The sequence below is a fragment of the Antedon mediterranea genome, chromosome 4 (assembly GCF_964355755.1).
Source record: "Antedon mediterranea chromosome 4, ecAntMedi1.1, whole genome shotgun sequence".
Lineage (NCBI taxonomy): Eukaryota > Metazoa > Echinodermata > Crinoidea > Comatulida > Antedonidae > Antedon > Antedon mediterranea.
This window is the reverse complement of record NC_092673.1, coordinates 27620805-27635303: the sequence shown is the minus strand read 5'-3', so window position 1 is coordinate 27635303 and position 14499 is coordinate 27620805. Positions and strand designations below refer to the sequence as shown.

General features: G+C 39.1%; 2 protein-coding genes across 2 annotated transcripts; both read left to right on the top strand.

The window, feature by feature from the left end:
* The first annotated feature begins 4531 nt into the window (after positions 1–4531).
* Positions 4532–5609, top strand: LOC140047108 (uncharacterized). Its single transcript, XM_072091927.1, has one exon. It carries the CDS (start codon positions 4633–4635, stop codon positions 5515–5517), a length of 885 nt encoding a protein of 294 aa, XP_071948028.1. The 5' UTR covers positions 4532–4632; the 3' UTR covers positions 5518–5609.
* Positions 5610–12031: 6422 nt separating this feature from the next.
* Positions 12032–13105, top strand: LOC140047749 (uncharacterized). The gene has a single exon (XM_072092784.1). The coding sequence runs from the start codon at positions 12032–12034 to the stop codon at positions 13103–13105; it is 1074 nt and encodes a 357-aa protein (XP_071948885.1).
* The last annotated feature ends 1394 nt before the right edge of the window (positions 13106–14499 follow it).

Below are 14499 nucleotides of genomic sequence, written 5' to 3'. Positions count from 1 at the left end.
TACGACAACATTAATATTTTTTATTGATTGACTCGCACATCGTGGAAAATTCTATTTTTGTTTTTGCCGTTGTGTAAAACCAGGCACCTGTAAAATGTAGGGGATCCGGACCTCCGTGTTTGATTGCGGTTTGATCCAATCATAATACTGTATACATCAACATTTTAAGATAATATGTCCTAGATTATTAAATAGAATATCAATAAAACGATAATGAAGTAAAAACAATAATTAAACTGTCGAGCGGCGTTTTTTGTAAGAAATATTTTCATTTCATTTTTTTATTTCATTTTACTAATAAATAACTTTATAAAGTGGAGGAGCCTAAATAAAAGCATAGCTTGTGTAGTGAATTAGGCTCCTCAAAACATAAAAATAAAATATAAATAATATCACAAAATTAGGAACTCCAAAAAAACAACAGACTTCATATAATAATGAAAAATTTGTCTTAACTAGTATGTTTTAATTTTATCAAGTTAAAAACATGAAAAAAACACGAAGAATAGATTTTATAAATTGTTGTCTATTTGTCAACTTCATCATATAGTTTACATGATGCAATGAAGTGAAGACAATTGAAATATAGGAATAGTTCTTTAAAATTGCGCATGTGCAACCATAGGGATATTATTGTTCACTAATATCTCTATGGTGCAACATCAATAACTTTTTATTTTATACCTGCGGCTCCATGACCAATAGTAACACTGTTGTGTACAGATTATGGATGCGGTCTTGGATTCGATGGTTGTCGCGATTGCTTTAAAAATTTACCTTTATTAAATATTAACTTGTCTTGAGTTGTATAATTTACAAGTCTCTGCTTAACCTAAGTCTCTAAATAATCATCTCACTATAAAGAACCACCAAGTTGCGGTTCGAATCCGTCTACTATCTGACTTGAAGCTCAGTCAAAGTATATAGCCTATAACCAATCACCAAAAGCTACCGCCAGAAAGAAATGTCGTTAGGAAAGGCTGTCAGTATCATCGGCACATGGGATGAGGGTTTCTGTCAAAATAGGCAATACTGTTGTCTTGGTGAAGTTATAACACCCATCCCACATCGCTGAACCCCCGGGATTGACACGGCGTCTTCCAACCAACGTAGGCCTATTTGCTTAGAAATTGAAAGACATTTAATTTTTAATGTTAGACATATCTTATTGTTGCATTCGTCATTAGGGTTAACTTCATAAATGTATGTTGTTAATTGACAAGAATAAATGTTTATTGATCATACGTACTAGGTAAAGTTCATGAACATGATTGTTACACGCACATCACACGTGCTACAACTAAAGGATTTTAATTGCAAATATAGCAATGATGTACCCTCATCTTTCGACGGTTGAACTGAAATATTTTGTTTTCAATTGTAAATTATGAAGGCGTTATTATTCCGCCTTGCCGATGGTTGTCTCGGGTGTGATCGTTCTAGATTCTGAACAAACCTTCTCACAGAACTATATTTTTCGTGTGCAATTACAAATATACATACATACTTTTACATACTACAGTAGTAGGCCTATATTGTTTTAGATGGGCCTCTTACTAGATTAGACTGTTATCTGTCTCGCGGATAGAACATTTAACCACGGCGCCATATTTAATGTTGTATGTGCCACGGATAACGAGCTCTGCTATCTGTCTCGCGGATAGAGCATTTAAAACCACGGCGCCATATTCAATGTTGTATGTGTCATGGATAACAACTCGGCTATCTGTCTCGCTCCTCGCGGAGAACATTTAAAACATGAAATAACTCTTTTTGATGAGAAACATGATCTATATAGGCCTAGTTTGTCTATCCATATTAATGGTATGCGCTATAAAAAAAAGATGTATTTTACTTGGCCAAATGAAATGTGCAAATATAGACGAAAGCCTACTTTCTTGGTTGTGTTTGTTGCTTTGTTAGTACACAATTTTTTCAGATCTTCCTGAATATTTGGGCATACTTACAGTGGCATTGATTTTCAGCATCATTGATGTATGATGAATTAATTCACAAAAACTTATCAAAACCTCGAGTTAGGCCCCTATATTTAATATATGAATTCTTAAATAGCACACCCGCATTTTTTCGCTCAGTCCAGAATTTAATTAACTTTTTTGCGCTAATTTTAAACGTAGACTGACGTGTTATGCCTTCAACAAACATTAAATATTATTTGAAAATGTGTATAAGGCTTACCGATCCGACCAATGATGGAATTCGCTTTCATAATTTCATAGAATTTGCCATGATACTGGACAGAAAATACCATGCGAGTGTGGTGATACAGTGACAAGAATCGGGTCTTACGTCGTAGGCCCAAAGACTAACCTAACCGTAACCTTAACATATAACATGTCACATTGTATTAAAGAATTTGCCATGAAACAGAATAGAAAATACCGTTCGAGTGAAGAGAATCGGTTTTACATCGTAGGCCCAAAGACTAACCTAACCGTAACATATTACAGATACCAGATGTGCCAATGTATTGCAGAATTTGACATGATACTGGACAGAAAATGCTATGCGAGAGTGTTGAGATACAGTGAAGAGAATATCGGGTGCTACATCAGTGCGCGGTACGATATGTAGTGCCAACTGATTTAATTCCACAAACGCCTCGCAAACATGCTGTGAAGTCCTATTGATAGATGTAAATTGGTAATGTAGATATAAATTGCTGGTACCATTATTATACAATACAATCTTTCGATTTAGAATTCCTATACATATTTAAAATATATAAGGGTATTCAACTTTGTGTTCTGTTTAAGGTATTGTGAAATTCAGGGGTCAAAAGTAAAACAACGAGTATATTGTGCAATTTTATATACTCCTATTATGCTAATACATACATTTTTAATTCATGTATTATTTTTGTAAACGATAAAAATGAACAATATTGAGAACGATTGAAAACGAAAATTAAGAGTGTATTTGTAAATGTTATTTTTATATAAATCAAAATGCGAAAATGACAACACTCTTGGCGGATCTTATTTGGGAAAATAAAAACACCAAAAAGCGAAATCAAAATGATAAGGCAAAACAGTCAGAAACAAATTGCAGAGCTTTCGGGAAGCACTAACCCTTCCTAATCATTCTTATTTATATAATAATTATACAATAATTGATATTATAAATGTGTAATAAAATAATATATAGGCCTATAAATAAATATACAGTAATTCTTACAATTTTTTATGTTGAATAAACCATTTCAATGTCACCTAATATATATTCACTTTGATTAAAAATTGAATAAAAAAAAATGTATTTACCAACAAAAACATTTAATTTCAAGCAACAATGCCAGCCAATGGGTTTTTGGTTGAATTTAACCACTTAATAGAGAGGTTTCGCAACCTACGATAACGACAACGGATACGTCACGCACACGTATTCGTTTTTCGTAAGCCATAAAAAAATCTGTTTCGGATGGCAACGAAATATTGAGGGCGCCGTCCAAAATATAACTGCGGTAAATTTGAGCGAAGCGCAGGTGCAGAGTGGTACGTGTTGCTTGGTGCTTGGCTGCCTAACATCAAAGCGAGTGAGGACTTTAAAAACTGCTATTTATCAAATAAATTGACTTGGCATTTTAGTAAATTACTTTAGTAAATTAGCCTACTTTCAATAAATCTATAATTATATTATAATCATGAATCATTCCTGATTCAAATGCAAAATGTGCAAAATAGATCAAAAACTATACTCGTTTTGTAGTTACGAATATGATGACTGGTGATATTCGTCAACACGAATACGCTTACGACTATGAAATGGGGATCAGCTCAAAAGTTTCACAAATGTGTGACGTATCCGTTTTCGTTATCGTATTCGTAAGGTTGCGAAACCTCTGTAGGAACTTCACACACATATTTGCGTGTGTACGCTCAACGCGTAAAGTTATGCAAATTGCTGTTGTAAATATAGTGAACGCGCAACGAGCGATCTCTCTCTCTCTGCGTCAAGTTTTCAACGAGAAGACATCGACATTTTTATGAGCAAACCATTGCGAGTTTTAATACAAGTTTTACGATAATAATTAGTTGTCCTAATTATTAGCACTATTACATTTTGATATTTAGCGTTTTAACTTTACATATTTTACTACGTGTTACTGTATGTTATCGTGTTTCAATTATTGTACCGTTGTATATATTATTGTCCTGAACTAGCCTAGCCTATTCTTACACTGCGCACGTACGTACGCGCTTCGTGTGGATATGTGGTTTCTACACTCCGTATAGTTTATTTACTTCGAGCCTAGGATACTTCCAGCTTTGGACATCGTTTGACTGCTACAATACTCCATACCGTATTCTAAATAGGGTAAGTAAAGACCGAATTACTTATTTCCTAAAGTGGTGACCCCGACGTGATTCGTATGGACTAGTGGAGTATTCATCTGTAGGCTGTACTTCTTGTATGTAACATTTGTAGGCTATTATTAGCGATACTCGGCCTATCTAAGCCTATCCTGTATACGAGGCAGCAAACAGCATTGATCGTACTATATATATAGTACTACGTACAACTATTTTTGAAAACATTTCTGTTACAAAACACAGTTTACTTTTAATTATAAGGTAGGCCTAAAACAATTATTAATTTTTTGAGGCGAAAATGGAAGATCCTCCTCCAGCCGAAGCAGCAGTTGCTGTGGATCAAGCGGGAGGTAATGCTGGGGAACCAGTCGCCACGCAACGCGCATTACCTTTAGCGGCATTTACCCTCAAGCTACCACCATTTTGGGCTAACGATCCCGCGATATGGTTTGCCCAAGTGGAAGCGCAGTTCGCAACTCGCAATATTACCACGGAAGCTACGAAATTTGCCTATATCGTGGCGTCGTTACAGCCTTCGATCGTCCAGGAGGTACGTGATCTGCTCTTAGCTCCTCCTGCTGAGGGTCCATACAGCAAGTTAAAGAAAGAGTTAATTAAGCGGACCTCCGATTCGGAAAAGAAACGGTTGCACCAACTGCTCACTACGGAGGAATTGGGTGACAGAAAACCAACACAACTATTGCGCAAAATGTATCAGTTGTTAGGCAGCCGCACATTAGAGGATTCGATCTTGAAACAGTTGTTCATTCAGCGATTGCCCAATAACGTGCAACTGATTTTAGCCGCAACAGGCGGAAACGTTACCGTCGCTCAGATAGCGGAATTAGCCGACAGAATTTTAGAGGTTTCTCCCAGCCAACCCAGAGTAGCCGCAATCTCTAACCCGACAAGTGCTAACGCCGACCGAAACGAAATTCAAACGCTACGAGCTGAAATTAACAAGTTGACTGCAATGGTATCATCCTTGGCAAACGATCAACATCGGGATAAGAGCAGGAGCAGAAGCCGAAATCGGAACCGTTCTTCCAGCGCTAAACGAACACAAACCAATGAAAATGACTCAGAGCAGTGCTGGTATCACACCCGGTTTGGCAAGGCAGCACGTAGGTGCAGGTCGCCATGCAGTTTCCCAACTTCGGAAAACTCCAAAGCCGGCGAATAACTGCGACGAATTCGTCCGGCACCGTTTCTGATAGTCGCTTATTTCACATTTATGATAGAGATACTGGACTAAAGTTTTTAGTAGATACGGGAGCCGAGATTAGCGTCCTTCCTGCAACAAAACAAGACCGTCAACAGCGACAAAGTGATTTTGTTTTGCAAGCCGTTAACAAACTCTCAAATCAACACCTATGGTGAACGATCTTTAACACTTGATTTTGGTTTTAGACGGACATGCAGATGGGTGTTTACTATAGCCGATGTTCCCTCAGCAATTGTCGGCGCAGACTTTCTGCAACATTTTGGTTTGTTAGTCGATGTTAAACACCGCAAGTTAATTGATTCTACTACTAATTTAAGTATGCAAGGTACTGCATCTAAGCTCTGCTCGCTTAGTCCCAAAATTACACGTCCGAGTTTCAAAGAGGCCAAACTAAAGCATGATGTCACTCATCGTATAACTACCAAAGGTCCATCGATCGCTGCCCGACCTCGGAGATTGGCTCCACAGAAACTCAAAATCGCACGAGCTGAGTTCGACCATATGCTTCAGCTGGGCATTATTCAACCGTCAAAAAGTTGCTGGTCTTCGCCGCTTCACATGGTTGCGAAGCAAACAGAAGGTGATTGGAGACCATGTGGAGACTACAGAGCCCTCAATAATGCTACAGTTCCGGATAGATATCCAATCCCTCATATTCACGATTTCACAGCTACGCTTTCAGGGAAAGAAAGTTTTCTCTAAGATTGACCTGGTACGAGCCTATCACCAGATACCTGTTGCACCAGAAGATGTGCCGAAAACCGCAATAACGACACCATTTGGGATGTTCGAATTTTTAAGAATGCCGTTTAGACTTAGAAACGCAGCACAGACATTCCAGCGGTTCATCGATAAAGTTTTACGTGGTTTGGATTTTGTATACGCATACATCGACGATCTTCTCATAGCCAGCAATGATGAACAAGAACACGAAATTCACCTCAAGTTGTTGTTCGACCGTCTTGAAGAATTTGGTATTGTAGTTAATCCTGTCAAATGTGAATGGGGAGTTTCGTCTTTGACATTTCTGGGACATCATATCGACGACATGGGTATCCGACCACTACGTTCCAAGATAGAAGCTATCGAAACATTTCCTGTACCCGACACAGTCCGTAAACTGCGTGAATTCTTAGGATTAATCAACTTCTACAGGCGTTTTATTCCTCAATGTTCAGATATAGTTCATCCGTTGACTGATTTACTGGCAGGTAAACCTCGAAAATCAATTACATTACCACCGACGGCGATTACGGCTTTTGAGGCTGTTAAGGTAGCACTTGCAGAGGCAACTTATCTGGAACATCCCGATTCATCCGCCACATTATGTTTAATGGTTGATGCATCTAACTTTGCGGTTGGTGGTGTGCTACAACAGATGGTAAAAGACGTCTGGCATCCTATCGCATTCTTCTCGCGCAGAATGAATCCAGCTGAAACAAGGTACAGCACATTCGGACGAGAACTGTTAGCCGCTTACCTTGCTATCCGACATTTTCGTCATTTGCTTGAAGCAAGGGAATTTTTCATCCTCACAGACCACAAACCGCTCACATTTGCACTGAAAGCAAGCTCGGACCGCTACTCACCTCGAGAGATTCGTCACCTAGATTACATCTCACAATTTACCACCGATGTCCGACACGTTAAGGGTTCGCAAAACGAAGTTGCAGACGCATTATCTCGCATCAATCAAAACACCTTTAACACACCTGTCCTTACTGCGAAGTCGTCAGATGTCATTGACTTCACAGTCATGGCCGAGCAGCAGAAGAATGATGAGGAGTTACTTCGTCATTTGCAGGAATTGACTTTTGATTTGCATGACGCACCAATAGCCACCAGTGATGGAACTATCGTATGTGACATAAGTACGGGCACTCCTCGACCTTTCGTCCCTAAGGAGTTGCGCAGGGACGTACGTTTTCGATTCGTTACATTCACTATCGCATCCTGGAATTAGGGCTACATTGAAGTTAGTGAGTACTCGATACGTTTGGCCGAGCATGAATCGAGACGTACGTAACTGGGCGAAGTGTTGTGTTCAGTGCAGTGTCAAAAGGCAAAAGTACATCGCCACACTATTACACCGTTGGGAACTTTTGCCACACCAGACGCGCGTTTCGATCATGTCCACATCGACCTTGTTGGTCTGCTTCGACCGTCTGATGGCAACAGCTACCTATTGACATGCATTGACCGTTTTACGAGATGGGCAGAGGCCATACCTATTCCCGATATTTCGGCAGCAACCGTCGCTAAAGCTTTCGTTTGTAAATGGGTGTCCATGTTTGGGGCACCATCGACCATTACTACCGATCGTGGCAGCCAGTTTGAATCATCGCTGTTTAATGCGCTAGTGAACTTACTGGGTACGAAACGCATACACACTACATCATACCACCCAATAGCCAATGGATTAGTAGAAAGGTTCCATCGCCAACTCAAAGGTTCGCTTAAGGCCCTCGACGACCCTCAGCTATGGTCAGATGCTTTACCGCTAGTACTTCTTGGTCTTCGCACGGTGGTCAAGGAAGACTTGGGGCTATCGTCAGCAGAATTAGTTTTCGGCACCACGTTACGTTTGCCAGGGCAGTTTGTTACGCCTTCTTCCACTAATGCTGACTTGGACCCTAGTAACTATATTCATCGACTGCAGCGCATTATGCAAAACATACGTCCAACACCGACGCGACACAATTCTCGTAAGGTACACGTACATACAGATTTAGCTAAGTGTACACACGTTTTCATTCGCTGTGATAAAGTCCGCAAGCCTCTACAGTGCCCTTACAATGGCCCGTTTAAAGTTGTTAGCAGGAGCGACAAATTTTTCGTTGTACAACTTGCAGGAAAACAGGACACAGTAAGTCTCGATAGACTGAAACCGGCTTACTTAGATACGGATCAAACTAATTCTACGGACCTAGTCAGGCAGCAACATCATACGACAGAGACGCACATTGCAATCGCACCGTCGCCACCCCGCCAAACTCGCTCTGGACGACACGTACATTGGCCACAAAAATTCAATGAGCATTACTGTACCTGAATACTTTTTACTAACTTTATGAACTTATTTTTTCTATCGCTCTCACCTAGCGGCAAAGAGCTAGGGGGGAGCTATGTAGGAACTTCACACACATATTTGCGTGTGTACGCTCAACGCGTAAAGTTATGCAAATTGCTGTTGTAAATATAGTGAACGCGCAACGAGCGATCTCTCTCTCTCTGCGTCAAGTTTTCAACGAGAAGACATCGACATTTTTATGAGCAAACCATTGCGAGTTTTAATACAAGTTTTACGATAATAATTAGTTGTCCTAATTATTAGCACTATTACATTTTGATATTTAGCGTTTTAACTTTACATATTTTACTACGTGTTACTGTATGTTATCGTGTTTCAATTATTGTACCGTTGTATATATTATTGTCCTGAACTAGCCTAGCCTATTAACCTTACACTGCGCACGTACGTACGCGCTTCGTGTGGATATGTGGTTTCTACACTCCGTATAGTTTATTTACTTCCCCTAGTTCATATCATGGAAAAGTGTCTCCTTAACAGACTGTATGTAACGGTTTTCTATTAATCAAACAATTAAAATATTAAAGATGTATTGTCCATTTGACTAAAAAAACATTTTTTAATATTTCGAAAAAAAGTGGGTCAATTTGAAGTATCATAATAGTTATTAACTTTCACCAAAAATTAGTCGAAAAAAGAAATTTAACTGAAGTACAGACGTTTTTTTGAAAAAAAAATAACTTTGACTTTCAGTCAAAGTTTTCGATCAAAACATATCTCATAATGCAACGCGCTTATTTTGGTTACTCTGTATGCATAATCATAAACTTCCTCGCGATATTGTGAAAACACCTTCTCAACCGCGACGAGTTGTAAACAATCCTAATTAGGATATGCATAATGCATACTCGTAGTTTGAAATCTTTGTTTACTTTCGCTCGTGACGATTTTCCAGACGAAATGTAATAACATTAATTTATTTACGTAAAAAAACAAAAATATTTTTTTTCAGGAAATTTAAAGTAATAAATTATAGTTTATACACAGCACAAGTACTTTCTTTTAACTAAGGATATGGTATATAAATGTGGGTAGATTTCAGAGTAATAGAAGTGTTAGGATGAATGGTATATTGTTTTTACAGGTAATTAAAACGGAATGTTAGTCAAGGGAGACCCTTTATCAAAGTTCCAACCACAGTAATTGACAATGTATTTCTATAGACCAACGGGTATATCTAATAGTGGAACCAAAAAAATGTAGGATAGGCTAATTTCTAATTGGCAACCAATGGGAATTCAGTGTGTTTTCAGTTGTTTACTAAGATGCATACTAGCACACTTCATTGTTAAATTAGCCGTTCGATAGTAGTACAAACTTTTCAATCTTTGGATACTTTGTGGATATATTACTTTGAATCTCAGTACTATTAATTGTCCATATCATAGCCTTTGTTCCATAATAGGAATCGTTCAACCTTCATCCAAACGTTCATCTTACTTGGAGTATTTATACAACGGTTTATTGTATCATTTTGTTTACTGTGCGTATTTCAGTACATTTCAAGCGAATCTGTAATCAATTTATTCGAGACACAATTTCATTTATTATTCTTCAACGGCAGTTTCATTAATTTTACTGATATTATTAAAATGGCTCCAACAAGAAGCAAACGCTCAGCGCCGTATGATAATTGGTCAGTAGCGAAACTAAAAGGTGAACTTAAGAAACTTGGAATTGGACACTCATCTAAGGCCACAAAAGCACAGTTGTTGCGCTTATTCAATGAAGCCGCTATTGCTCGGCCAGCACTTGAACCTCAAGCTGCCGAGAGTAGAAATCCTACAAACAGGGTACTGATAGACTTAGTTTCTAAGTTGTCAACAACAGTTCAAAATCTGCAACAAAATGTGGCATCATTGACACAAAAAGTGAGTTCGCTGAGCTCTCAACAACAGCCGGCAGTTGGTAGTCCTTCACTAATCAATAATACTGCCACTAGCTCTAGAGCACCGACAAGTGAGGACATCACACTGGAGCCATTCAGTAGTCGAGGCATTCGAACGGCCTAGTACGTCGGCAACTGTTGTTGAAGAATCCTCACAAAGAGGAACACACATACGGACCAGGTTTGGATACGCTGCGGAATCACTGCCCATGGTGGAAACTATATCACCTGCAATCCGCCAACAAATAGTATCAGGTAGGAACATTAATCTTGCTTCTCTATTAATTCCTTCATTCAATGCTTCGCCCCGAGACAATAAAGATGAACTTAATTTGTTCAAACACGATCCACGATTGGCAAAATCCCTTAATATTGGAGAATTTATCCAAGCCTTTCGGATTTATAAACATATCATATGCACTGCCCACCCCCAGCGGAGAGAGGAGCTCGACAAATACGAAAGGGACATTGTAGACATGGCTTCTCGATACCCTGGAAATGGTTTTTATGAATATCACAAACAATTTAGCTTAATTGCGGCTTCACATTTGAGATACAACAATGTCCTTGTCGACTGGTCCATACGAAACAACACGCTTTTCTGTAACATTTTTGCCAATAGTCGCCCTAACACATGCAACTATTGCAGCAGCACACTACACAGTACAGCCTTCTGCGATATATCCGAAAACTTACCTAAGAAAGCTACTAGGAATACGACCATCCCTAACGCAGACAACGACTGGTATGGTCGACGACGCGTCTTTCATCAAGGCAGAGAAATCTGCAACAATTATAACGGGTGATAGAGGGTGTGTAAAGACAAACTGCAATTTAGCTCACATTTGCTTGTTATGTTAAGGCGGCCACTCACAGTCAGCGTGCAGGTGGTCAAAAAACGGACAGGGGCCTCAAATGATAGGGGCCACTGCACAACGTTAAACGAAACAGCTAACTACGATACAACAATAACCACCCCTATAAATATTGAACAGCTACATAAGCATATGGCACTGTGTCCATACACGTATCTAAAGAACTATTTGTTAGACGGGTTGGTACATGGTTTTTCTACAGGTATCAAATCACTTCCAGAGCAATCGATTGAATGTAAGAACTTAAAATCGGCTACAAGGCAACCCGATACGGTTGCCGAATTGATAAAAACAGAAGTTACCAAGGGATATTTATTAGGCCCATATAATACAACGTTATTCCATACAATCAATATCGCATAAACCCTATTGGCATCGCAGAAGGCAAATATTCAAACAAAAAGAGACTAATCGTTGACTTGTCCGCTCCGCACGATGATATTAACAACCCGAGCTTGAACGAACTTATAGATAAAGAGCAGTATTCACTACAATACGTCAAAATAGACGACGCTATTAGAATTATTAAAAATCAGGGTCGTGGAGCATTATTGATAAAAACAGATATAACCGACGCATTCAAAATAATACCCATCCACCCCGGACTCAGATACTACCATGGAATTAAATGGAACGAACAATTATTACTTTTTTAAACAACATGTTTTTGGCTGTCGTTCAAGTCCAAAAATATTTGACACACTATCCCAAGCAGTTTGTTGGATAGCTTCCAATGTTTATAACATTCATAATATTCTTCATCTTCTGGACGATTTTCTTGTAATTGAATCTCCGACGGCAAACGCACAGTCAACCAAAATACGTTTTCTGGATATGTTTAAAACCCTTGGTATTCCGCTATCAGAAAAGAAAACAGAAGGACCTTCTACGTCGTTAGAATACCTTGGTATATACCTCGACTCGATTAACATGGAAGCGAGACTACCAACAGAAAAAATAGCTAGAATTCAAAATATTACAACGGAATTCAGTAAGCGTGCCTCCTGTACAAAAAGAGAATTACTGAGTCTCTTGGGGCATCTAAATTTTGCTTGTAGGGTCATACACCCTGGCCGTTCATTTGTATCGCACTTAATCAGCCTGTCAACTACAGTCAAGAAACTACACCATCATATACGTATCAACAAAGATTGTAGGGCCGATTTAGCGATGTGGTCCCTGTTTTTAAAACACTGGAATGGTGTATCTTTCTTTTTAAATGATAACATAACAATTGCTAATGACATTTCGCTGTACACCGATGCAACACGCACATCGTTTGGTGGTATATATCGGAACGAATGGTTTCAGGGAAATTTCCCACAAATATACCTTACGGACAAGACGTCCATGGCGTTCTTTGAACTTTATCCCATCGTCATGGCATGTGTATTATGGGGTAATAATTGGTCTAGGAAACGAATAATGTTCTTTTGCGATAATATGGCCACGGTTGAAATTGTCTCCAAGGGTAGGTCCAGAATACCTGATATTATGAAATTGATGAGGAAACTAACATATCATTCTGCTATCCATAATTATCATATATGCGCTACTCATATTGCAGGGAAACATAACGTTATAGCTGATGCTCTTTCTCGCCACCAGATGCAGAAATTTCGACGGCTTGTACCAACAGCCAATGCTCTTCCGACACCATGCGTACACCATTCAGAGCTTCTAATGAATTGAAACTACAAGTTGAACAGTTATGGGACAACTCTATTTCTTATTCTACGAAGAGAGTATATAAATCTGCATTGCGGTGTTTCCTAACATTCTTGACCATGTCAGGCGTACCAGTAAAGAAAGCAACACTTCCGCTAATTGACGAGGACCAACTTATATACTTTGTTACCCACTGCCAAAAAGCGCTAGATCTGAAATTTGAAACAATTAACTTGTATCTGGCGGGAATACGTTTCCACTATATTAAAGCAGGTTTACGAGATGTTACAGTGGGGGAAAACAGACTCCACTATGTGTTACGAGGGATTAAGAAGTCGCAAAACACCTGTAAGGCAAAACGCGCCCCGATAACGTCAGCAATCCTGAGCGATATGTGCGCCATACTTTCTGCTGGTAGGACAATAATTACACCTTTCATAGATATTATGTTACAATGTATTTTTAAATTAGCTTTCTATGGGTTTTTAATTTACAAGTATAAGAGGGTCAGGTGCATACCTACAAATTAATGATGTTACATTAAAGCCCGAGTCAAAATGTTTTTTACTTCGTTTAAAGGCATCTAAAACCGGCCCATTTAGAACAGGGGTAGAAATACCTATTTCCGAAAACGATAATTTAAGTCCCGTTCGAACGATGTCTAACTACATCGCTATTAGGTTAAGACAAGGGGCATCTCCACTAGCGCCACTTTTTCTAGAGAACGAATCTAGTACGGAGCCCTTATCACGAGTAACTTTCTTATCCTGGCTTCATGATATACTACAATTTGTGGTCATTACCAACATTTTCACGGACATTCGTTTAGAATAGGGGCGGCAACATCAGCTGCGGCTGCAGGAGTGGAGGATCATGTTATTAAAACAATGGGTCGTTGGACATCCAACTGCTATATTAGGTACATCAGAACAAATCTAGAAGTAGTTAAAGAAGCTCAAAATGACATGTGAGAACGTCCCGTTCCTTCCTCCTCACCTCTCTCACACCACTTGCTCATTTCCACTGCTTCATTCAGGCCTCCCTGCTGCTGCTTCAAAAAAAAAGCAATAAAAATACACATGTTCAACTAGGGGAGCGCTTACCTTCCCATTGGATCTTCATCCAATTCTCAAAGACCTCCCTGCCACTGCTTCATGTTGTAAAAAAAAAAAAGTGGATCTCCTAATACACATGTTCGGCTAGGGTAGTGCTTTTCCTCCCATTGGATCTTCATCCTATTATCTTGGCCTCCCTGCTGTTGCTTCATGTAAAAAAAAAAAAAAAATGGATCTTCATCCAAATACACATGTTCAACTAGGGGAGCGCTTATCTCCCATTGGATCTTCATCCAATTATCTGGGCGCATCTTCCACCAATACCCTCTATGTCTCCGTTCTCATCCACAATAGCAACAATAA